Below are 27198 nucleotides of genomic sequence, written 5' to 3'. Positions count from 1 at the left end.
ACCCTTAAAACCATCAAATAGAGCTGGAACAGTTGCTTAGGTAGAGTGGACCACACAACCTGCTGGCAGGTTCTGGTGGTTCTGTATCTCTCAGAAATGCATGTGTAAAGGATATCATTCTTTTGGGGAGAGCCCAGGAGCAAAAAATATACCAATTCTCACATAAGACTACTTTAAATATAGAATAAACAATGATGGATGCTGATTACTTTTATTAGAAGTATTGCATAGAAAAGGCTAAAGAAGGCTAAAGAAAGGCTAAACAGAAATGACAGTAATCTGCCACATTCAAGTGTTTTATATGTAGAACACGTGAGGAGAGCACCTGAAAACACTAAGCTGCACTCTTTGTAAACAAAACTAGAACTAAAAGATCCCAGGCCATTTGGCCACATACAAGTATTTCTTATGTAAAAACTGGTAAATTTCCTAAGAACTTAAGCTCGGGAAATATTCCAAAATGTAAGCTTTCCATTGAAATTTTGGGAACTATTTGGGAACTATTATACACTATCATCAATGTACGGTTTTTCTGTCACCAGCAGACATAACAATACATATAAATTTACCATGGGAATAAACGGTAATTATAGCAATTAACAGGAATAAAATGGAAATATTCAAAGCTAAAGGTGATAAACTTACATATAGTTGGTAAAAAAATATATCAAAGCATAATCTTGGCTAAAATAATTAGATATGATACCAAAACAGATGTGATCGGTTGTTCTGCTCAATGTTGAGGCAGCTTCATCAAACCCGGTGACCGTGCCATCTACCGCTTTGGCGGTGATAATGTGGGTTTAAAATGATTCGTTCCATTTTTATAACAAGTAACAATGCAGCACGTACATGTACACATGTGACAGAGTAAAAATATTAAACCCATCCAAAATATGTAGTGAAGTAAAAGTGGAGTGAAGTAAAAGAAAATAATACTCTAGTAAAGTACATATACAGCATTCTACTTCATTATTACACATCTTTGCCCATATGTGAAAACGGAACCTGGCTAATAAACAATTCTGCTTGTGATTTTAATTTGCTGCCTGAAAGTCTTCCCAGCAGTGCAGGAGCAAGAGGTGAGTTTTCACAATCTGGCATGTCTGTGCCCAGGGACTGCTGGGATACCGTCCACGTCATCTGTCCACCTGACCCCCCTAGCCTAGGCTGGCCTTGAACATACAAAGCTATAGACGTGTACTGGGAGATGCCCTTCTTTTAATGGAAACCATTTGGCACGGTTTCATTTCTCAAGCGTCACATGCCAGATGGTCTGAAACTAACCCCTGCTGGCAATGTCCAACAGGTCGTGACTGGCTTTGTTTACATACAGGTTGTACTCTGTAATATAAATGTCTATGTAGTACTTGTAATCCTTTAGACAAGCCTCGAGGGTGTGGTCCATTTCAGAATTAAAAAGAAACAAAAAGGGTGTACTTTTGGGACCTTCTTGCTAAATGCAATCAAATCCTCACAGTAATGTTCCTATGCCTAGTAGAAATCCTTTTCTGGACAACAGAGACAGTTAATCTCTTTTTTTAATAGCCTTGATTTCAGAAGCAACACTGAATGAGTGCATGTCCCAAAACTTAAACAACATAGTGTCCTTAACTTTCCTTAACTTACATTCAACATAATATCTATTGAATTCACTTAAAATGGCCCATCAATATACTTAATTGTAATCTTCCTTTATACTAAACATTACCCCGGTCCTAACCCTAATCTTAACAGTTTTGAGAATCAACACCAGGTAGTCCATTAACAATGCTGAACATCAGCTGATAATCTACAGCGGGCTAACAACCGGCTAGAATATCTCTTTAGCTAGCTAAATGCACACGCCGGTCAGCAGAATATCAGCACTGTCCAGTAAGTTTTAGTTTTGGAGATTTGTCTAGCCATCACAATTTGTACCTGGTGAAATTTTATATGCTGCCTAATATATGTGTATCCCACCCCTGGCTAGGTGCCATTGTAACCAGATAATCAATGTTAGTCCCTTTTATACATGCTAGTGGGTTTAGTGTTGCGTTTGATCAGAGGATATACTGTAGAATCGCACCAATAGGTGCTAAACCCCTTTCAGTAATCTACAGAACCCTTATTTGCTTAGTATGCAGGCTATGTGACTAAAGAAAGCTGAACAGTTTAAGACCTTTCACAAGTCTTTTTCTTTATTGTGAACAGAGGAAGTGAATCCACTTAAGCTCAGCATTTTAAAATAGTGTGCTGTGTTTGTTTTGGCAGGCTCTCTTGTGTCATAGCATGCCACTGAGTGAAGAGAAGCTCCACGTGCCGCCTCAGCCTCATGAGGACATAAAGCCCAGGAGGCTTCAGAGTGCTAAGGAACGCACGGGGCACATGTTAGCTGATCTGAGAACAGCGCTCAGGCTCTTGTGAACATCTGAGTGAGCAGATTGGACCTGCGATCCTTACTGGAGTGTGTGAGGCACGCAAGGCTGACTCTGTCTGTCAAAGTGGGTTGGGAGAGCATCTTTCAGACAAGAAAGCATCTCCACCGGGCCTTTCTCTGCCTGGGTACTGAGATAATGGAGTGATTAGTCAGACAACACTGATTATGGGAAGAAGATGATAAGTCATTTTTTAATATTTTTGTATATGATCACTGGAGTAATGTAAAAAAAATCTAAAATCAATCATACAACATACATATAAATTTACGTGCAAAGTTGGCGGTCTCAGTTGGCATCTCATAAAACGCTAACTTTGTGAGATGTTCTAGATCCGCTGTAGTAAAGTTGCTCACAGAGAATGCACTTCTCACACACTAAGTGCCTCCCAACGGCATAGCAGTGGTGCTCCGCGGGCCAGTGATGTCAGAGGGGAACGACCAATCAGTGATGAGTGGTACATAGCAATCAATGTGCCACTGTGAAGCAGTTAACCTCCATAATGAAAACTGTCCACCACCTAATACAGTCCATGCCTACCACGTCTCATTAGTGGCATCCAAACCAAGGGTATATAAAATAAAGACCTCAGCGAGGCTCAAACAAACAACCCCAGGCCCCTGGAGCTGTGTGACAAACACACAAACACACACACACACACTACCTGCCCATTTTTACCTGCCCCAATATTTAATTACTATTTTCCATTTTTAATGTTAGAAATTATTATTGTGGTTAATTAGCGCTATGTGCAACCAATTAGATTTCTTAACTAATTGGTACCTACTTGACACTAAGGCAAGCCCACTAACCCATTTCTGTGGCATTTGTCAATGCGTTTAAATACAAGCCTAACAAATATAAGGAACACAGGGGGTTGAGTGAGAAAGAATAAAAGAGGCCTTCGTAAATGAAACACACAGATGAATGTTTACAACGAACAACGATTAATTATGCAGAAACCCGCAGCTATGTCAAACATTCTTTTCCAGAAATATCTACTAACAAAAAAATAAGTAAAAACAAACAAGTAGATCATAAGTAGACTGACAGAAACTTATTGGCTGTTTATACCTAACATTAACGTGTGTTTAGTCTGTATCATATCTAGGTGTACACAGGCTGAATTGCAATTGCATTTTATTTTAAATGTGTTCCCAGCATAACCAGATTTTACCATTTTAATTTCTCACACCAACACAAACATTGTGTTCCTACACACCGTGTCACCTGTTACAACATAAAAGAGGAAACTGAACCGCCTTCATCAGCAGAGCATAGGGTGTACAAAAACTTTAAGGGACAAAAAAAAAAACCTATGGTTAGTCAGCTTGCAAAGAGAGCAGCATTAGTCGTTTCATTAAAAATTGTTTCCAGTTAAATGTATATGATTAAATCATTTTTAACAGTGTTTGTTGTTTATAAGCTCATCAATAATTAAATTGATCATCTTCCTAAAATTAAACAGTAAGGGGACTTAGGAACACAGATGGGCTTACATGGTACCAAGCTTCCATTTATGTCCAGTGTACATTTACATTTAAGTCATTTAGCAGACACTCTTATCCAGAGCGACTTACAACAGTGCTTTGCTATTTACTTAAGAAAAACCTCAGCTAGTTTGAATAGGCTAAAATTCAAAGATACCTCTAAGTTAAGACACTACTAAACACAAGTCAATAGGTTGAACACTCTGCTATTCACCCAAGTATTCTCTGAAGAGGTGGGTCTTCAGTCTGCGTTTGTCAGTGTAGTCTTGTCCTCTTACTGATTCCTGTAACCCTGCTTGGTGACAATGCCAGTTGTAAAAAGCACTATACCAATAAATCTGATTTGATTTTGGACTTAACAAAACATGTTCTGGTCATTGTTTCACCTTTTTTTTATATAAAAAAGGCAACAGTAAATTTATGCTGATATGGGCCAGCAGGTGCAGAATGAGAAAAATATGATCCATGCTTGTTGGTGTTAGATGGATTGAGTCTCTCTAAAACTGCTTTAGTCTGGTCTGGTCAAGAAAAAAAAAAAAAACAGGCTGGTAGGTGCTGTAATTGCGTGGGGAATGTTTTCTTGGCACACTTTTGTCTAATTTTTATCAGTGAATCATCGCTTGACACATCGCTCGACTTGGACACAATTCACCCATGTTCTTATGCATTGGTGGGCAATTTTGGTCCTGCAGGGCCAGATTCCTGCAGTTTGTGCAGTAGTGCTGTACCTGCTCAAGCACACCTGATGCAACTCACCTGTTCATGCCAAGGTTTGGTAGGTCTGATCTGTTAGAGCAGGGGAATCAGCAAACTGTGCTAGATTCCAGGCCCTGTTGTCCATCCCTGTTCTAATAGCTGCTTCCAACATTTACATTTACATTTAAGGCATTTAGCAGATGCTCTTATCCAGAGCGACTTACAAAAGTGCTTTGCTATTTACCCAAGACAAACCTTAGCTAGTTAGAATTGACTAATAGTTCAAAGATACCTCTAAGCTTTAGACATTACTAAGCACAAGTCAATAAGGTGACCATAGTACTCTGCTATTCATCCAAGTATTCTCGAAAGAGGTGGGTCTTCAGTCTGCATTTGAAGACAGTGAGCGACTCGGCCATTCGGACACCCAGGGGCAGCTCGTTCCACCACTTTGGTGCCAGGACAGAAAAAAGCCTGGACGCTTGTCTTCCGCGGATTTTGAGGGATGGTGGGTCGAGCTGAGCCGTACTTGAAGCTCGAAGGGCTCTTGGTGCAGATCGGCTTTTGACCATTGCCATCAAGTACAAAGGGGCTGGTCCGTTCTTGGCTTTGTAGGCCAGTGTCAGGGTTTTGAATCTCATGCGGGCAGCAGCTACAGGAAGCCAGAGAAGACAGCGCAGCAGTGGAGTGACATGGCTGAATTTAGGGACATTGAAGACGACCCGTGCCGCTGCATTCTGGATGAGTTGCAGGGGTCTGATGGTGCGCAGAGGGAGACCAGCCAGAAGAGAGTTGCAGTAGTCAAGTCTGGAAGTGACAAGAGACTAAACAAGCACCTGGGAGGCCTCTCTAGAGAGGAAGGGTCGAACTGACAATGAACATGACAATCAATCATGTCACAAAGCAAAAGTCATCTCAAACTGATTTCATGAATATGAAAATAATTTTAGCGTTCTTTAGTGACCTTTAGTGACCCAGTCACCAGATCTAAGTCCAGTAGAGCACTTTTGGAATGTGGTAGAATGGGAGATTGACAGAAAAAACTGTCAGGATGAAAATCACGTCAGCATGGACAAGAATCCAACATCTTACTCACAAAATTACTGAGGCTGCCTTAAGAGTGTTCTGAAGACCTACCCATTATTCCAGACAAAGGAAAAAATGAATGAACTGGTGTCCCAATATTATTGTTATGTGTGTCTGTTAAGTCCTGATGCACCCTCTCTTGATAGCATATACTTGTTTCTGTAAGCAAGCAAAGTATTACACTCTTCTTGCTCTCCTTCCCTTTCGCTTCCCCAGTGCTCGCACCCGTCCCTCCATCTCCTCCGCAGATCCCACACTAATCCATCTTCATTTCCCCTTGTCTTCCACAGCCATTCCTCGGAGTGACACTTCCTGCTCTCCACATCAGGGGGATAAACACATCCAGGTGTGAGGTGGTGTGAAAAACGCACAGCCTCTGCCTCTCACAACACATTCACATTCAGCTGCTGCTAATGTGACATAATAACATAATAAAGGGCCTTTAAAAGAAGCGTAGAGAAATGACTATGGCACCTTGAATGGAAACTCGTGCCGTCCGGGACTGATTGAATGAGCTCCGTGGCAAGTGCCAATGAAGTGCCACGAAACAGACGTGTCTATGCTACCGCGCCAAGGTCGTGTGTCGTCAACCCCCCCACTTGTGCTAATCTGGAAGTGAATTTTACAATGCTAACTTAATGATCCGATGCGCCGTTCTATTAGGCCTGTAATTTGCTGCCGAACACCGCTATAGGTTATGGAGAGCATGCTTTTAACGCTCAGAACATGTAATGTCAGGTAATGTTCTTTAGCCTTGTGGAAGCTGAATGCGGCATCCAGATCCTCAATCATCGTAACGCTGCCTCGGGTGAGCATTAAAATGTTTGTCGCCAGCTATTATCTTTTAGTGTCGTCCGGGACAGACCCGCTCAGGGATACGGATGAGGAGAATTCATCAAACAGCACTCCACGAATTAAGTGCTGGGACTGAAGTTGAATAACCTTAGCCTCTTCATCTCAGGGTGCACAAAGAAAAAAGCTTAAGGTGTGAAAAATGCAGCGATGTGTCATGGTGCATCAATCTGACGGTGGCTACAAAACTGCACTGATTTCAGGACCTTATAATTGACCATAATTCATTCTGTTAAAAAAAGAAAAAGTCTATTTTAGGCAGGTTGGCACACATGTGGTTCCAGGCTTGCATTTTTCACTTTTATAACTTAAGGATAGGTCTAGCAGTTTGTTTTTTAAAGGTGCTGTACATGATTTTAATTAAATACACTGATCTGCACAGGACAGGGGAAGAGAAGGGGCATAGGAGACTGTGTATCTGGAACTGGCTAGGTATGTGCTGAACTACACTCAGATAGAGAGATGGCTAAGAAACACAGTGTGAAAAGTACTAAGTAATAAGTACTAACAGAATATATATAGGATATATACAGGCCTCCACGTGCCTGTATGACCACCCTACAACGCCTGGGCATCTCCTACCAGACCTGGACTAAAGCATCCGCCAACTCCTGGACAGTCTGTGGTGCAACGTGACGTTGGTGGATGGAGCGAGACATGATGTCCCAGATTTGCTCAATCGGATTCAGGTCTGGGGAACGGGCGGACCAGTCCATAGCTTCAATGCCTTCATCTTGCAGGAACTGCTGACACACTCCAGCCACATGAGGATTGTGCATTAATGCATTGTCCTGCATTAGGAGGAACCCAGGGCCAACCGCACCAGCATATGGTCTCACAAGGGGTCCGAGGATCTCATCTCGGTACCTAATGGCAGTCAGGCTACCTCTGGCGAGCACATGGAGGGCTGTGCGGCCCTCCAAAGAAATGCCACCCCAGACCATTACTGACCCACTGCCAAACCGGTCATGCTGATGGATGTTGCAGGCAGCAGATCGCTCTCCACGGTGTCTCCAGACTCTGTCACGTCTGTCACATGTGCTCAGTGTGAACCTGCTTTCATCTGTGAAGAGCACAGGGCGCCAGTGGCGAATTTGCCAATCCTGGTATTCTCTGGCAAATGCCAAGCGTCCTGCACGGTATTGGGCTGTGAGCACAACCCCCATCTGTGGACGTCGGGCCCTCATACCATCCTCATGGAGTCATTTTCTAACCGTTTGTGCAGACACATGCACATGGAGGTCATTTTGCAGGGCTCTGGCAGTGTTCCTCCTGTTCCTCCTTGTACAAAGGTGGAGGTAGCGGTCCTGCTGCTGGGTTGTTGCCCTCCTACGGCCTCCTCCATGTCTCCTGGTGTACTGACCTGTCTCCTGGTAGCGCCTCCAGCCTCTGGACACTACGCTGACAGACACAGCAAACCTTCTTGCCACAGCTAGCATTGATGTGCCATCCTGGATGAGCTGCACTACCTGAGCCACTTGTGTGGGTTGTAGAGTCCGTCTCATGCTACCACGAGCGTGAAAGCACCACCAACATTCAAAAGTAATCAAAACATCAGCCAGAAAGCATAGGTACTGAGAAGTGGTCTGTGGTCCCCACCTGCAGAACCACTCCTTTATTGAGTCTGTCTTGCTTATTGCCAATAATTTCCACCTGTTGTCTAATCCATTTGCACAACAGCATGTGAAATTGATTGTCAATCAGTGTTGCTTCCTAAGTGGACAGTTTGATTTCACAGAAGTTTCCCTTTATTTTTTTGAGCAGTGTATATATATATATATTTTTTTTTTTTGAATGGGCAAGATTCCGTTGATTAGAGGTTGTTTGGTTAATGTTTTTGATTACTTGCCCAGCCCTACGTCACTATTTCTTTTTTTTTTTTACTTTTAGGATTGCAATGTGCAAAATATGAGGACCATCACTTATGGTATATGGTATACAGATATTACTACTATGATTAAACTTTACACACACTTCAACAGTGAGTTTGATTGTACAAATACACCAAATAAAAACTGATGAATAGCAAAACTGTTAGTGGAATTTACTTGCACTTATTAAGCAATCAGCTTTGACTGTACATATTTTAATAGTGATAAATAAGGGCCAGTATAACCTCACTGTCGCACAAAACTGGCAAATCTGAAACTGGTAAATTTGCAAGAGATGGAAAAATCCTTTTCAGTAGAAAATCAATGTAAAAAAATCAATGTAAAAATATTGTATTCCAACTGTCAGATTCCAATTATGTCAAAAAGTTAAAAACTGCAAAAATGGAAATAAAAGGGCACAGAGTGGCTCAGCAGTCCATACCCTCCTAGTGTCCAGAGCATTATTAGTGCTAGGGGGAGCTACGATCAGGCGGGAAAACTGGCAGTACCAAATTGGGCAACAATTTTGAATTTGAACTAATTATTTAAAAACAGTGTTTTTTTTTTCTTGACAGCAACAATATGTATAATTTACAGTGTGATTTGAGTCTGTCCTCACAAATAACAAAATGCAGAAAAGTATCTTGAACTTATAAATGCAAACAAAACAAACGTGATTAATCACCATTAAACACACAAAATAATACGATTAACCACAATGAAATATCTGAATTGCTTTACAAATGTTATTACCACAATTACTCATTTCACTTGATTCTGGTCATTTGCATGACTTTGGTCCTTTGTCTTTTGTTTGCCTGTGACAGTTTGTTCCATAGTCCTGGTTTTACAGTACGTTCTGATCTCTTCAGTCTGACAGTTCTTTATTTTCTTTGAGAGTTTCTGGTTTCATTTCTAGTTATGTGTTTATTTCTTTCTTTAGTCTGGTTCCTTGTTTTGTTTTGTTCTGTAGTTTCTCATTTTGTTTGGGTCCCCTGATTTCTTCAGGTCTCAATATGGATTACAATGAAATTGTTCACTTGCACCTACTCTCTTATTTGTGTCGTTGTTCACATTACTCTGGGCAATGTCACCACTGCCACCATCTGGGATGCAAAAGAAATCAACCATTCCCTCATCCTTCACTGCACATACCAGGAATGCTAGATAAGCCCAAGCAACAAAGGTGTTCACTATGCTCAAAGCTAAAATCTCTTTGACCAAATCCGTTATTACAAAGTAAATGTAATCCTGGCTTTGGCGTGACTGTTTTACAGAACTCTAATCACCTCATTTCCTATATCTTTAGGCAGACTCTGCCACATCTTTGTGGCCATAAATCCACTTAACACTGAACTCCATTAAACCCTGTTGTGCTCTACTTTTTCTTGTATTCATGATAGAACATATTTCTTTGCTGTTTGTTATGTTTAATCTTTGTACTTGGTGTATCATTTTCTTTCCTTTGTGTGCGATTGCTGCATTATTTTTAGTTTTATTCATACAACACACACAGCAACTCAAACTCTAAAACCATTTCTTCATTCTGAGTAATCAAACCTCCTTCAGATAAATCATCATCGTAATTAATTCTTCTCTTTTAAATGGAGGGGGGGGCACTTTCATGCCTCATTAAATCCTCAATTTACCACTGTGCTTTATGCAACACCTCCTACGCAACTCAGAATGTTCTTTATTGAATCATGTTCAGCATGATCACATGAAGGAGCAGTCTCACACAACTGCTTGCCTTTTCAGAGCAAACATGGACAGCATGGCGGAGTTTTATTACCTAAACAAGGCGGTATTGGGAAGTGGGAAAACGCCACACTTAATTGGAATTAAAATAGCTTGAAGCAGTATGTAAACAACGTTTCAAAACATGTTTACTCCTTAGGGTTCACATACAGAAACTAATCAACAAAAACTGTGATTGTGATGTCACAAAACATAATTATGTGATGTCACAAAAAACAACACATCTGCCTATTTAATCTGAGGTAACAGAAATGCTTCAATCTGGACTTTGCAAACAAGGCACAATACTAAGAAGCCAATCTGCTTAATTTAAATATAATAATATAAACACATAAATAAATAAAATTTTGAGCCCCCCTTACTGTTACTGCGAATAGGCCAACAAAAGACCATAAGACCATTTTTTCAAAAAGGCATAAAGTTAAAGATGACACATTTCTTCAATGTTTTTTAACTCTTTCATTTTTCTATCTTTTACAGTTTCTTTTTTTTATTTGTTAAATGTTTCCCCTGTCAATGAACCCACCTCTCCCCCTAGCACTAGCAATGCTCCTATCACTAGGATGGTAAGTGCTCCCCAACGATAAATGCAAAGCCAGCCACTGCTTCTTTTCAAACTGCTGCCGATGCAGCATTGCCTGGCAGTCAGCGTGATCAGTGGAAAGTGCCAGGTCCCCAGCTTCGCCAAACCAGCTAACAGATGCCTGTGCCAGCCAACATTTCTTAAGAGTGATGAGGGGAGAGAGTGCTATTTACACAACTGGACCAACTGTGCTCTCTGTGACTCCGGACTTGACTCAGGATTCGAACTTGCCACCCCCGGGCCATAGTGTCAGTGCATTAGACTGCTCAGCCATTTGGAGCTCAATCTTTTACAGTTTTAAAATAGCCCTGCATGTTGGGTTCTTATTAACACAGTTTTAAGAGATTTTTGAAGTCAGCCAAGAGTCCTTATTTTTCATGTGGATTTTCATCTTGGCAAATTCTTCTAGTTCTTTAAGATTCTTGGACCATGTTGCATGCACTTTTTCGAGGGCAACAGATCCTCAGATGATAGATGGCTAGTTCATGGAACTGTGAGGACCATGACAAAAACTTCAGCTTGCACCTCTTGAGGTTCTTCATTGTGGATTGTGTGGATGTGTTTATCATTTTCCTACTGTCGAAATCATCCTCATTTCATCTTCAACTTACAGTAGGTGTGATGTTGGCTTCCAGACATTGCTGGTATTTAATTAGATTCTAGTCTTCCATCTATCAGTAAAATGTTTCTCATGCCACTATCTGCAACACAATCCCAAAACATGACTGATCCACTCGTGTGCTTACCAGTTGGAAAGATGTTTTTTAATGAAATTCTGCACCCATTTTTCTACAAACACACCATCGCTCATTGTGGCTCTGATTGGCTGTCTTGTACTGCACCTTATGGGTCTGGGTTGCTGCAGGCTATCTTCAGTTATAGCACTCTATTATAATCAACGTGGACAAGTGGGCTGAACTGCTGTACAATTAATAACATGGCTTAATGTAAATGTGAGACTGCAATGATATGAACCTTGAAACATTTTTTGTCCTATTTGGATTGAATGGGTGTGCAAACTGCATGTTTTAAAACATTAATAATAATAAATACACTACAATTTTTTTCCACAATTTGGCCCTTTGGCACAAACTACAGAACAAAGCTGTTAAAGCTCAAGCTGCAGAGGAGATTTACTCACTTGTCTGGCCTGCCGGGGACTTGCAGGCGAAGACGACACTTGTTGGCACTCTGGATTTGGTCCTCTTTGATCCGGATGAGTCTCTGCAGAGCCTGGCACCAATCCTGAGCCACTGTAGTGTTCAGGTTCTTTAAACAGAGCACACACATGAACACATGACTTAAATAGGCAAACACATGGCTAACTTTTTTTGTATTATTTTCTCCAAGTGATGTAGTTAATCAGCCAAGACATATATATGTACATCAATTACCATCGCACACGTAAGCCTAAAACAGTATACATTTGCCTTTGAAAAATGTTGAGTTATGTCAAAAAATACTTTATGTAGTTTCTGAGCATAAAACTATGTGGACAAATGTATTGGGACACTACAGACACTGTTATGACATCCCATTCTAAAGCCATAAGCATTCATATGGAATTTCCCCTTTTTGCAGCGATAACTGCTTTTACTCCTCTGGGAAGGCTTTCTACAATATTTTGGAGTGTCTGTGTGTGTGTGTTTGCCCATTCATCCAGTATTTGTAAAGTCAGAGGGCCAGGCTCACAAGATGTCTAGTTCACCCAAAGGTGTTTGATGAGGTTGAAATCAGGGCTCTGTGCAGGCCATTCAAGTTCTTCCACACCAAATCACCCAACCATGCCTTCATGGACCTTACTTTGTGCCCTGGGGAACAGTCATGCTGGAACAGAAAAAGGCCTTCCCCCAAACTTGGAAGCATGATTGTCCAACATGTCTTGGTATTGTGGTGGGAGAACCCGCCATCTTGGACAGAACATTACATCGCACGGGCAAGGGGTTCAGATGCCGGCATAAAGAACCCACTCGGAAGGCAGTAGGGTGAGTGATGTTATTCCACACTACTGATGGGCTAACGTTGTTTGCTTTTTCCTCATTTTTGCTCTTTTCTCACTGACTCAGGAGACTGATATCAAAGTTTTGCCACCTGGATCTGCCAATAAACCTGTACATGTGGCCCTAAACAACCAAACTAACAAGCCCACTGCCATTTGAGTGTGTTTTTTTTCTTTCTTCCCCATTGTTTTACCTACTGATTTTTGGTTGCCTGTCTACTAAATAAAGTTGCTTTTGTTGGAATAAGCAATAGGACTTTCCTTCACTGGAATAAGGGGGCTAGGCCAGCCCCTGAAAAGCATTCCCATGGCATTATCCCTCCTCCACCAAACTTTTGGCACAATGCAGGCAGGCAGGTCACATTCTTCTGGCATTCGCCAAACCCAGACGTCCATCAGACTGGCAGATTGAAAAGAGTGAATTGTCATTCCATAAAAAGACTCCATCTGACAACTAGCATTGTGCTTGGTGATGCAGCTTAGGGAATGCTTTTATGCAGCTGCTTGGCAAGGGAAACAAAAACCATGAAGCTTTGGGGGCACAGTTCTTGTGCTGATATTAATGGCAGAGGAGGTTTGTAATGTTATTGCAATGGTTTGCAAAGTTATTGAGTCAGCAGAGTGTTAGCAGGTACATAAAGTGTAAATGGACAAATGCTATTTGTCTATTACCTCAACCAAGTTATTAATTTGAAGGAGTAAATAACTGATAAACTGATAGTTTCACAAAATGATGAAATTATTTTTTTATTCCATGGAACCTATATAAGTAAAGAGTGAAAAAAAACTGTGTGGTATGGCTTTCTTTTGTACTACATTTGTCCCTTGTCAGGTAACTACTGAGTTTAAAGGCATCTTAGATACATTAACTATAGCCTTCTAAAAAGAAAAAAATATGTTGGCTCATTAAAAAGCCTAAGCTGAAACTGTTCGTCCACTACAATTCAAATATTTTTCTTGACTTGATTTTTTACATTTTATTTATCAACTCTTTAAAAAGCATTTGGCCTGTCAGCGGGCCAAAAGTGTTATTACAAACTAGTGTGTAATAAGCCTTGGAGTGTTAAGAGGTTAAAATAGACTATCCTGCTGAATGATGCTGGATTAGTGCTGTTTTAGCTACTTATCCAAACCATGATTTTCTTCAGTTTTCCTCCCCAATTTTAGATAGCTAATCACCCAACCCACTCGGGTTACTGATGGCAGGCGGAATGTCCCGGGATTCGAACCAGGGGTCCATGCTTGTGGATGAGCATTCTGGCATTTCAAACATGACATATGCCGATCTTGTTGATCTTGTTTTTTTATCAGGGTAAAATTGATTAAAAAACAAGTTTTAAAGGGCACACAAACACTTTTGCATCCATAACTAAAAACAGCAGTAGGTCAAGTGTTGTTAATTTTTACAGATAGTTTTAAGTATTTCAGTGTCTTCCAGTCTACTTAAGACTACTTAACAGCTCTGCACGACCTGAGAAAAGTGGATGATGAGGCAAGTTAACATAATGTCAACTGGTTGACTGGTAGTTACAGCTAATCGTATCTCCAATTCAAAGCTAACTTTGCACACCAAACCAGTCTTGCCTATATTTGCAGTGGGGGAAAACACTGTAAATACAAATGTTCAAACTATTCCTTTAACACTTCAAACTAGCTGTAGTCAGTGCATGCTGATTTGGCTGTGCTCTGAGACTGCCAAATCTAAACAGTAATCAAGCGAAGCACCAACCCTCTCCAAAAACACAATTATCCTCTTTTTCCCCAAAAGCCAAATCCAATGGAATCCTTCTGCAGAATCGATGAGGCTTGCAGAAGTTGTGTTTTTTCCTCTTTCTCTTTCTGTGTGCAGGACATTTTTATGATGATTGGGTTGTGGGCAAAAATCACTCATTTGGAGGGAGGCCAAGAGGAGTTGTACAGCAAGAGAGAGACAGGCGCCAGCATTGTTTCCCAGTCTGGATGGTATTAAGAGAGGGCCAATTTGATTTTTTTTTTTCAGCCAAGGTTCACTGAGGCATGAGGGAGGCGCCCTGATTTGAGCTGAACCGAGCTCCCCTTTCCTCCATCTCCCATGCTAGAGTCTTCTAGCTGCTCGCACGCCGCTGTCGTGCAGCTATCACACGGATCTCTCCAATTATCAATTGATGATCTGAGCATTCGCTTCCCGATCTTTGATTACAATTTAATCGCACTTTAAATCTTCATTTTGAGAAGCTTGGTTGAGGCTTACCTGAAAGGCCTTCCCGCTCAGCTCTGGCTTGTGCACCCGCTTCGGCTTTTGTTATTTTGATTGATGTGTTCTCTGCAGCCATTCTCAAGGCTTTGATCTTTTTTATTTTTTTTTTGCATTATGTATTTTAGATGATACTGCATTTCATATCATTCAGTGGTGGAAGAAAAAGTATCTTTATAGTACGAACGCATGTTTTCTTGCTCGGTTAACTACTGTTAACGACAAACTGAGCAACACAAAACAAGCACAACAACAAAATACACAGTCAAATCACAATATTATGACCATCCCTGGTGCGGAATGAACTCAGACCATTATATAAGATCCACTTATCATATATGAACATTTTGTAGTTTTTTTTTAATTACATACTGTAGTCCATCTGTTTCTCTGCATACTTTGCTAGCCTCCTTTCACCTTGTTCATCAATGCTCAGGACCCCAAAGGACCACCACAGAACAGCTATTATTTGGGGTGGCTCATTCTCAGTACTGCAGTGACACTCATGCTGAAATGCTTTAGTTGAATATATTTGCTCATAGAGATTTTTTAGGATTGTGTGTAAAGGTTTTTTTTCTTTGTTTCTTTTTTTTACCTGGTACGTGCCCTGCAGGGTGCCCACCAGCAGGGTGACCTGCTCCACCACTGAAAGGTCATGCTGCAGCTCCTGCAGTTCCTGGTACAGTCGAGGTGGACCCAGGATCACCTTCCCTGTCAATCAAACATCACACCAGTCATCAGATCTTAAAAAATTACAGGCTGTTTTAAAAAAAAACAAAGCAAACAAAAAAAAGCTTTGGTAGAAAAGGTGGGCCACAGTATCTCTCTGAAAAGTGTTTTAATAAACATTAATCTTGCATTTATTAATATGTCTTGAACTTGTACTTTAGGGCTTATTCTGGTCTTATCTCTGTATTGTGTATTTCTTTATCTAGGTTAAAAGTCTGCTACCCAATCCAAGTCTATCAGGATCCAACAAAATATCCAGTTTTGGACCAGGGGTTTTTATGCACAACACTGGCCTCTAGTTGGGCTCTGATTCCTTTTTAAGAGTGCTTTTTTATATAGTAGATTCTCACCCATTATCTCTCTTTCTCACTCGCTCTCAGTCTCTCATAATGCTGTAGTCGCCATGTTCAGATCAGCCATTTCGGGTCGGGTTTTGATTTCTAATTGACCAATACCAGTCAAGCCTGATAAGGTCAAGTCTGAAACTCAGGGGGATGGGTCAGGTTCAGGCTTCACTTTCTGTCCCAATTCTCTGCCCAATGTAGTTATTTTCCTATCCACTACCTAGGACTTTCCCATCATACAATGCTAGCGCATTCAGCAGTCCAATAGCACTGAACAGCTCAATGCACTTGAAGGAGAATGCTAACTGCTAATTCTGTCGCATCAGCTAACAGATGCCCACATTGACTAGCATCACACTCACATACTCTTGACCACAGATGGCTGTGGCATCACTAGGGATCAAACGTGCAATCTCCAGATGATCAGTTGCAGACCACTAATCTAGGTATCAGCACAGATTTTGGTTTCTGGCAGTAGCTGAACTGGATTTCTTTACACTCTAGCTCAGGGGTATTTACCTCTGCCAGTCCTAGAGGGCCGTAATACAGAACAGTTTGGCAGTGTCCTGGGTCAAACACGTCTACCAGGCCTACCAATTAACACAACACGATTCCAACCTGGTGTATTTAAGCAGGGAAATAGCAGAATTGTACTGAAATCCTGCCAGTAGCTAAGGATGTATTTTCTAAATGGGCAGTGAAGTACTTTTGTAAGTCGCTTTTCTAAATGTAGCAAATGTTATGAGTATATGTATATAAATGAGTAAATGCACTGCTTTAAAATTAACAGTTTTAGGGAACTGTGCCTGGTCATTTTCTTTTTATAATATGATTATGATTCATATTTATATATTATTATATATGATTATGACATTCAGTGTAAATTGTAGAAAAGTGTGGCGCATACGTAAGTAAGTGGCAAAGAAGCTGATTCCATTTACTCTAGAGCTGAATGTGGTGGAGATCTGTCTCTGACCACATCCAAATGTGGTTTGAGTGATGTGATCATAATGAGTCCTAGGTAAGTTTACGCCTTGCAGGGAAATTGTGCCTGGTTTCACTTTTATGTCCGTCATTCTGTCACTCTTTTTCACATACCATGTTGGACATTCAATTTTATTTGTGGGAAACTGTGGTGCTTACGTGTGGTGCTTTGTAGCAATAAGGCAGAGATATCACTTTTTTAACCTTAGGAATACTGACTTCTTCAACCTACTGTCACTGCTTTAACAGCTGAAATGCTTTCACAGGCATTTGTCTTCTCATTTCATTGGTCTACCGTTTTGTCAGATAAACTAATTAAGAGACTACAGCACATACAATATTCTACAGCCACCAGACACGGTTCATATCCCGGATGAGCCCCCCCAAGTCCCCTTAAAATGGCAGCTAGGGTTTAAGGGAATATAACATGGGATGTGTAAGGCCTGAAGACGCAAACACTAAATAATTTATGTTGTTGTGTTGTTTTGATTCACCAACATGTTCAGGTGGAAGCTGTGCGGTGCCAAAAAATGAAATAAAATCACTTGCTAACCTACCAGAATCACTTACAGAAAAGGTGTATATACCTCGGGTGTAAGTACACAAGATGAACTACCGGGTTTATGTACAACGTCTGTTCTTACCTGGGTGTGAGTATGAGTCAAGTCTTGAGCCTCTGGATGCAAATCTGAGTCAAGTCTTTCTGGGGTGCAAGTTAGAGTCGAGTCTTGTCTGCAAGTGTACGTCCGAGTCAAGTTTTGTCTCTAGGTGTCTCCAGGAGTTAAGCCTCATCTCTGAGTAGGAGTTTGAGTCAAGTCTTGAGTGTCTGGGGTGCAAGATCTAGACAAATCTCAAATCTCTGGGTCTGTGTGCAAGACCAGTCCAGATTGCTGGTAAATAAATGGTTAATACAATTGCAATCCTTGGTTTCTACAACAAACAAAAAAACACTGTATAGAGATCACTGTCTCACTGTAATTCAGCATTAGTCTCTGGAAATCTGTGTCCTCTTGAATATCAGACTGGGAAAATGGAGTGCCCGAATGACCCTCAAGTCTAATCTTTAGAATGGAAACTCTCCCACTGATGCAGTTAGTGCAGCACAGCCAAAGCCATCTGTGAAACACCAAGCATAGACTTTAACCTTTTAAAGCCTGGGAGTCAGGGGAGCCTGTGACAAAACTTTCATTTGCCAATACTTTCCACTCCTAACAAAGAGGATCAATGAGGAAGACAGATCGACCTGCTATCTTTGTGAAAACATACTGGCTAAAGCTGAGAGAGCAACAGAAAGAGAGGGAGAAAGAGAGAGAACAATAAAAAAAAGTGGAGTCAAAGGGAAATATGAAGGCTTTTAAGGACGGAGGAGAGAACGTAGGTGTCTTATTAGACATGAAATGTGCCATCGATTTAAACCTCCCCTCCCTTCTTTTCCCTTTTTCCCCTCACTGTCCCCAGCTCCTGCACACACAATCAATAATACCAGAGAGAGAAATAGAGAGAGAGAGGGGGGGGGAGGGAGGAGAGACAGAGAGAGAGACAGAAAGGAAGAGAGAAAGAAATGCATGTATACAAATATATACGTCTATGCATGTAAGTGTGCATGTATGTGGATGTGTATGTAAGTAAGGATATACACTGATCAGCCATAACACTTGCACCACCTGCCTCATATTATGTAGGTCCCCCATGTGCTGCCATGACAGATCTGTTGAGGCATGCACTCCACAAGGCTTCTGAAGGCATCCTGTGGAGTCTGGCACCAAGACGTTATCAGCAGATCCCTTAAGCCCATGAAGTTATAAGGTTGGGCGTCCATGAATGACATCAAAGAGCCTAAGGTGCCCATGACCCTGAAGCTGGTTTACCTGTTCTTCTTCTTGGAGCATTTTTGGTAAGTACTGACAACTGTATACCAGAAAAACAAGACCCGTCTGATGTTTTGGAGATCTAACCCAGCCGTCTGGCCATCACAGTTTGGGCCTTGTGAAAGAGGGTCAGATTCTTATGTTTGCCTGCGTTTAATGTACTTCAAGAACTGATCGTTCTCTTCCAGCCTAATATAATCCCACCCCTTGACAGGTACCACTGTAGATGAAAATAAATAACATTGTCTACAATAGTGACTGTGTGCTTTCTCTTCAGGTACTGTTATGTGTTCCTGTTATGTGTGCTGCTATGGTATTCCTGTAAAGCTCTGTCCAGTGTCCAAACCTCCAAACCACCTTTTTGAACCTAATTTCAGGTTCTCTCATACTTTCAATGCCTTTTGTCTTTGGAAACTTTTAAAAACCTTTGCTGCAGCCGCCATTATTTTTAAAACTGCAGCTCTGAAGGGAGCCGACCGGACTGGAGCCAGAAACAACTGACCTCATGGAACAGTTACATAGTGGTAATGATGAGAAGTGATGGTTATTTGAACTGAAGCAGTTTTAGAGACCTAAATATACATATAATGTTAACGACAGAATAAAAAAAATAAAAAAAAAACTGTTTAATTAAACCTGGGTGGTGGACACACTGTCAGCACCCTTGTATAACCTATCGTGTGCGAGTATGTGTGAGATGACTTAACTACAAAACTGTCAAAGCACATTTACTAATTAATGACAGAATGAGAGAAAAGTAATCGCATAATAATAATAATAATAATAATAATAATTACAACATACACTAATAATTGTAATAATGTCATGCCAGTACTGGGCTTTCTTTTTTCTGAGACAGAAAAAAAACATTCACCTTGTGTCAGACAAAGATGGAATTTGGCCTCTGCCATTAACCCATCCATGCAGTGAACACACACATTTACATTTACATTACATTTACATTTAGCAGACGCTCTTATCCAGAGCGACTTACAAAGTGCTTTGGTATTTACCCAAGAAAAGCCTTAGCTAGTTAGAATAGACTAATCATTCAAAAGATACCTCTAAGCTTAGACATTGCTAAACACAATACAATAAGGCGACCATAGAACTATTCGTCCAAGTACTCTCTGAAGAGGTGGGTCTTCAGTCTGCGTTTGAAGACAGCGAGCGACTCGGCCGTTCGGACACCCAGGGGAAGCTCGTTCCACCACTTTGGTACCAGGACAGAAAAAAGACTGGACGCTTGTCTTCCGTGGATTTTGAGGGATGGTGGGTCAAGCCGAGCCAAGGGCTCTTGGTGCGGATCGGCTTTTGACCATTGCCATCAGGTACGGAGGGGCTGGTCCGTTCTTGGCTTTGTAGGCCAGCGTCAGGGTTTTAAATCTGATGCGGCAAGCAGCTACAGGAAGCCAGTGGAGAGAACGCAGCAGTGGAGTGACATGGCTAAATTTAGGGACATTGAAGACGACCCGTGCCGCTGCATTCTGGATGATTTGCAGCGGCCTGATGGTGTGCAGAGGGAGACCAGCCAGAAGAGAGTTGCAGTAGTCAAGTCTGGAAGTGACGAGAGACTGAACAAGCACCTGGGCAGCCTCTCTAGAGAGGAAGGGTCGAATTCTCCGGATGTTGTACAGGAGAAATCTGCATGACCGAGTTACGTTTGCAACATGACTTGAGAACGATAACTGATCATCCATCACTACACCAAGGCTTCGAGCTTCTGTAGAAGGAGTGACCAGTGAGTTGATGGCAAGATCGTTTTTTGGTCCAGCAGTTCCCGGGATGTACACATGTACACACACATACACAGTGACAATGAGCACACATGCCTGGAGTGGTGGGCAGGGTGGGTAAAGGGCCTTGCCCGAGGGCCCAACAGTGGCAGCATGTCGAGCTCGGGTCTCAGACCCACAACCCTGTCATCAATAGCCTGGTGCTCTAACCACTGAGATACATCTAATTAAAAAAAAATGGTGGTTAAATTTTCATTTTAGGGGTCAAAAGGTGAAAATTATACACACACACCCTTTGGTATTAATTCAGTGGTGCTGAAGTTCCAAACTTCCAAGGCAAAGGCCTCTTAATTGAGCTCTCATTAAATTGAGCAACACACATGCCAATGGGAAACTCCAAGAAGCTTAATGCAGAACTGAGAATGGTTGGAGCTTTAGACAAGTCTCAAGGTGTGTCTAATAGAGTTATTCCTTAATAACAACAGATTCCAAGATCACCAGGTCAAACAACTGAACTTAGTAGTCAGTAACTCAATGTACTCTGGAAGAAAACTCAAACTGAGAGGAAATTGGTTTGAATGGTCAGGAAAAACCCAAGAACCAGTGGTGGTTCTAGCTTGCATTGCGCTCTGGGCAAACACCCTTTTCAGAGAAGAGGACTCAACAAGAACTGACTGGAACAAAAACTGCATACACAAGGGCAAACACAACTGAAAAGGTAGGGCTATTCAGACACTCTCCACATCTCATTCTTCTCAGTGACCCTGAACAATCAAGGTGGGTGTCCCTTCGAACAAGGTTAGTTGACTCACAAAGTGACAACAATATCAGTGACATAACATGCAAAATAACCATTTGTTTTGGTGTGGACACTCCATACCCCCAAGCAAGATGAGAGAGAATAGTGACTATCTATGTTTTTTAAACAACAGAGGCAAAAAACAGTGTTAGGTAACCAGCATGAGTAAAATAATGTACATTCATTCAAAACAAAGTTCTAAGTTCTATATAGAACCATGACAGCTAATTTGCTAGTTCATTTGTACAGATAGCCCAACTGTACTGTACTGTGCTATGCTGTAAAGCAGGTACACCCGCACTGTAGCCAAAAGGCCAAAGCTATAGGGTACTCCACTCATTCACATCCAGTATGTCTAAATGGGCTGTTTTTTTTTTTACTGCAACATGAGTTTAAATGTACACTTATACATAACAAAAGGGTACTTTAATGGTTGTTTAGTAAGGGGTTCTTAAGTTCTATATTGAACAATGACAGCTATTTTAGTAGCTAGCCATAAAAGTGTTTATCCTGGTTTTAACAAAAACACTATCGCACTCTCTTTAGGTCTAATTCTATGTTTAGTCCGTAGCTCTCAAAGTAGCTGCTCAGTTTGTTTCAGTGCCATTAGCAGTGCTGCGGTTGCTCAGGTAACCAGCAAACGGTGTTGGATCCTCTTTCAGAAGCTGCACATGTGGCGTAAGTACATAAAGACGTATGTCAGATGTGACCTGACCAGAAAAACTCTGACGCCAAAACCTACCAGACCACTCTGTTGTTTGTTAGAATGAATATATTAGACTGTGCAGAGATGGCCGTGCCAACATACCGACAATTTTTTTTTTTTTACAATATTCTGTACCCTCCTCTGTCCTTTCACAATAAAGGATAAAACCCTAAAGACTGACACTTTAATGCAAAGCTTAATCTTTCACTATCCTGCTCATCTTCCATTCTCTCTCTCCCTCAACACCCGTCCATCTTTATCTCTCTCTCTCTCTCTCTCTCTAACCTTTAGAGTTTGAATAGAATGTTAGACACAGACTCCACACATCTCCCTTCTGCACAACTCGATCAATAACACTGCTATCTGAATACAACCCCAACTGTGTCTGTGTGTGTGTTTGTGTGTTTAGGCCCTGAAGTCAGTGTCCTGGCCACGGCCCCAGAGGTGAATGTGCTGTGTTGTAATCCAGTCTAATCCAGTTGGTGTGCTGGGATTGGGTTTTCACACTCCGACACGGTAATCGGCCTGCTCCAGTTAGGCACACACTTGCACACGTACACACACGTGCGCGCACACACACAATTGGAAGGCCCAGCCATGTCCAATACAAGAGTCCAAAGTTAACATGTCTGCAGCCAGAGAGTGAGCTTTGTCCAAATCTGACCCGTCACCAAACACAAACACTACGGCCAAAAGCCCAAAGCCTGGAGTACATCTTCTCCACTTGTTCACATCCAGTATGTCTAACTGGGCTGATTTAGACTTTTACACAAGTTTAAATGTACAATTGTACAAAACAAAGGGGTATTTCAGTGGTTCTTTAGTAAAGGGTTCTATATAAAGTTCTATATAAACCATGACATCTCAATGGACCATTTGGATGCTTAAATAGTTATTTTCCTGATTTACCGATTGAATGACTCCCGATGGAAAATGCTTGTAGGCGGTTCTGTTTAACACCTCTGCAAGAAACAGGTCTACTATCATTACAACTCACAGAACCCTTTTTCAGTTCTATATATAACCCTTTTTGCTTGGACCATTGGTCGGAGGTGCTCACTGTTTTCAAAAGCTGACTGCAGACCCATCTCTTTCAAGAGCACTTAATTGAGCACTAATTCGACACTTATCAAAGACTTGTGATTGCACTTGAATGTTGTATCTTCTTGATTTCTATTACATTGATGTCTTTTAAGAGATCAAGCATAGTGTATAGTTTGTATCTTTTGGATATTTGTATCAGGTATCAGCTCTGACGTTTGTATTTGGTCTGAGCACTTCTGGAGGTCGCACTGGACATCTGCTAAATGCTATTAATGTCAAGGTACATTTGCATGTTTAATAAATCACAGCTATAGCACTTTACTTCACAGAACTGTCAAAATACTACAAAATACTCAAGTTTGACTGTGATTCACTGCATCACTGTGAGCAGTTAATTGCGATTAATCACATTATTTTGAGCAGTTAATCATGATTCATCAAATCATCTTGAGCAGTCAATTTCCATTAATTGCATTATCTTAAACAGTTAATTGCAACAAATCGCAATAGTTTAAGCAGTTATTTGCTATTAATGACATTACCTTGAGCAGTTAATTGTGTTAAATTACATTACCTTTAGCAGTCAATCACGATTAATCACATCACTTATTGCAGTTAATCACAATTAATCGTGCCATTCTTGAGCATTCGCGATTAATTGCCACATTTAGAGCGTTCAAGCACAGTTAATTGAATTATCTTGAGCAGGTTAATTACCTTATCTCAATAATGATAAAACACTGAATTTATAAAGTGCCTTATACCCAATGTGCTTTGCAAGTATACAAATGAAAGAAAAAACACACAAACACACACACAATTCCCAGTTGGCAGGAATAAAATGCTCCCGATTGAAATACAAAAAGTCTCGGTACACGGCCCAGCCAAAATCCTGCTTCAGTGGAAAAAAGTCTCAGCTCATGTCCCAGTCGAACTGTCCGGCTCACAGCCCAGGCAATATATACTGTGTCTGTGAGAGTCTATTATACTAACTTGCTATTAAGTAGTGAGACCACTCTGCATACCATCTCAAAGTCCAGTTTTAGGCTTGGTTCCTCACAAGATTTTTTATCCTATTGCTTTGAGGTAGTTTTTCCTTGCCACCGTTGCCATTGGCTTCTTTGTGACAATGTATTTTGTTAAAGAAGCTAAATAAATAAATAAACTTGAAGAATGCATTCAATTAAATGCCAGCAAATTCTGGAAACAAACATCACATCACACCAAAAATGAAATGAGGATGGCTTCTACAGGAGGACAATGGCAATGTCAAGTTCCAAAATTAGATTTTGGAGACTACGCCAAGAAGCATAAGCTTCGCCTTTGCCACGGCCGTAGCCACCTGACCGAAACATAATCTAAAAACTGTGGACAGACTTTACAAGAGCAATGCAGCAAAAATAACTAGACGTTTGTTGCATAGAAAAACAGGTTAAGATTCCCCAAATAAGAACTGCCTCTAAGCTGCTACAAAAAGTGTGATACAAGCTGTGATACTTGCCAAAAGAGACGTTACTAAAATTGACCATGCAGGTTACCCAAACCTTTGCTTCAAGTCCTTAAAGAGAGGCTGGAAACTGGTAATGTAGTAAATTTTCTCAGGCGGCAACCCGCACAAACATCACAGGAACACACACCATTAGTGGTCAACGTTTTTGAGTGGTGGACTGCATGTAAAAAAAACACCAGAAGGGCTGTTATGTCTATATATTTACAACAGCATCACACACACACATACTGTGTCACTGCTGTGCTGAGACTGGTCCACCACCCCAATGATATCCAGTTAGTCAAGGTCCTGTGGTCAAAAAGTGACCAATGATGAATGGAGTAGAAAATGGGCCATGAATTGTGCAGCAATTGGCTACAATTTGTTACTCAGCACCTATGAGGTACAATAGTTGTTTCCAATAAATTGGCCAGGTAGTGCAGATACAAAGTAGGAGGTTTCTAAAAGTGGACAGTGTAATCTGAAACTATGCCCAGCAGTACCGTTGGTGACTAAGTGCGAGTGATGGTGAAACAGCATCCGTGCTGTAGGCCAAAGACAGAGAGGGGAAGAAAGCAGAAGAGCCTCAAGAGTTTTACAGCTCTATCCAGCACGTTGCTCCCTGAGCCTCCGGGAAGGCTAGCCTATTCCATCAATAAATTAGGGCAGTGGGGCCTGCAGGAGATGAAAAATGAGCCCATTCTGAGGTGAGCAGAGGGAGCATGGGATATGATTTGGGCCAAGCGCCCCACAGAGTGACATCATGGGAGAAGAAAGCTGTGACGAGTGTGTGTGTGTGTGTGTGTGAGCTTGTTTTTAGGAATTTTTAGGTCAAAACAGAGCTCACTTTGATGGGAAACCTTATAAAAACACAAGGGGATGTATAAGATGAACAAACCCGACTGTACAACTTGATTTGAACAATTAAAAACTGATCACAACAAAACCATTATTGAAATATCCATTAGGGATGTTCTTATAAAAACAGGCATGCTTTTGGACAATCACCCACATTTGAGCATTTTTAGCCTTACCACTTTCCTTAGCCATTGTGGTGGTGGGCAGAACCTAATCTGTCAAAACAATGGTGGATTCAAGCTCTGCCAACTTTACATTGCTGTCCAAGGTGCTGATCATTGATCACATTCAGCACTTTTGTTTTGGACAGCCCACAACACTGCATGATGAAAGGAGCTTCTTTTCCCCAACGCACTGAACTTGGTGCAGACAAATAACGTCCCTTACAGGTTAGTTTTTGTCTCTGAGCAGTCATACAGTCCTCTAGCGCCCACTGATGACCACACCATCTTAAGGGCTGTTTTTTTCTTTATTTTTTTTTTCCAAATGTCACCATCTAACAAGGTCTCTCCCTATCACACAGAATGCTACCAGTGCTATGAAGTGTTATCTTGATGGGGGGCTCCTAGTTAGTGGGTGAGAATTGGCAATGACAAAATTGGGTGGAAAACTTAGCAGGACCAAGGCCTGAGGAAATTACATACACATGTGGACAAAATTGTTGGTACCCCTCGGTTACTGAAAGAAAAACCCACGATGGTCACAGAAATAAATTGAATCTGACAAAAATAAAAATGCTATGAAAATCTATCAATGGAAGTCAAACATTGCTTTTAAACCATGCTTCAACAGAATTCTTTAAAAAAAAATAAACAGGCCTGGACAGAAATGATGGTACCCTTAACTTAATATTTTGTTGCACAACCTTTTGAGGCAATCACTGCAATCAAACAATTCCTGTAACTGTCAATGAGATTTCTGCACCTCTCAGCAGGTATTTTGCCCCACTCCTCATGAGCAAACAGTGCTCCAGTTGTCTCAGGTTTGATGGGTGCCTTTTCCAGACGGCATGTTTCAGCTCCTTCCAAAGATGCTCAATAGGATTTAGGTCAGGGCTCATAGAAGGCCACTTCAAAATAGTCCAATGTTTTCCTCTTAGCCATTTTTGGGTGTTTTTAGCTGTGTTTTGGGTCATTATCCTGTTGCAAGACCCATGACCTGCGACTGAGACCAAGCTTCCTGACACTAGGCAGCACATTTCTCTCTAGAATCCCTTGATAGTCTTGAGATTTCATTGTACCCTGCACAGATTCAATACACCCTGTGCCAGATGCAGCAAAGCAGCCCCAGAACATAACAGAGCCTCCTCATGTTTCACAGTAGGGACAGTGTTCTTTTCTTGAAATGCTTCATTTTTCTATCTGTGAACATAGAGCTGGTGTGCCTTGACAAAAAGATCCATTTCATCTGTCCATAGGACATTCTCCCAGAAGCTTTGGTGCTTGGCAACATGTAGTTGGCAAATTCCAGTCTGGCTTTTTTATGATTTGTTTTCAACAATGGTGTCCTCCTTGGTCGTCTCCCATGAAGTCCACTTTCGCTCAAACAATGACGGATGGCGCAATCCTTAAGCTTGAAGTTCCCCTTTAATCCCATGGATCTTAAATTTCTGAATAATATGTACAACTGTACTCACAGGAACATCAAGCTGCTTGG

The 27198-nt window shown here is 41.3% G+C and overlaps 1 protein-coding gene across 3 annotated transcripts in view; it reads right to left on the bottom strand.

Moving 5' to 3' along the window:
• The window catches only part of arhgef10la (Rho guanine nucleotide exchange factor (GEF) 10-like a), a 221883-nt gene that overhangs the window by 109248 nt on the left and 85437 nt on the right, over nt 1–27198 (bottom strand). For all 3 annotated transcript variants that reach the window (XM_072665387.1, XM_072665388.1, XM_072665389.1), the window contains 2 exons: nt 15581–15696; nt 11895–12022 (listed from right to left, as the gene is read on the bottom strand). In XM_072665387.1, the coding sequence (XP_072521488.1) occupies nt 11895–12022; nt 15581–15696 (244 nt within the window). The remainder of the gene's footprint in view (nt 1–11894; nt 12023–15580; nt 15697–27198) is intronic.

This window comes from Salminus brasiliensis, chromosome 21, assembly GCF_030463535.1.
Source record: "Salminus brasiliensis chromosome 21, fSalBra1.hap2, whole genome shotgun sequence".
NCBI lineage: Eukaryota > Metazoa > Chordata > Actinopteri > Characiformes > Bryconidae > Salminus > Salminus brasiliensis.
This window is presented reverse-complemented; position numbering and strand designations above follow the sequence as displayed.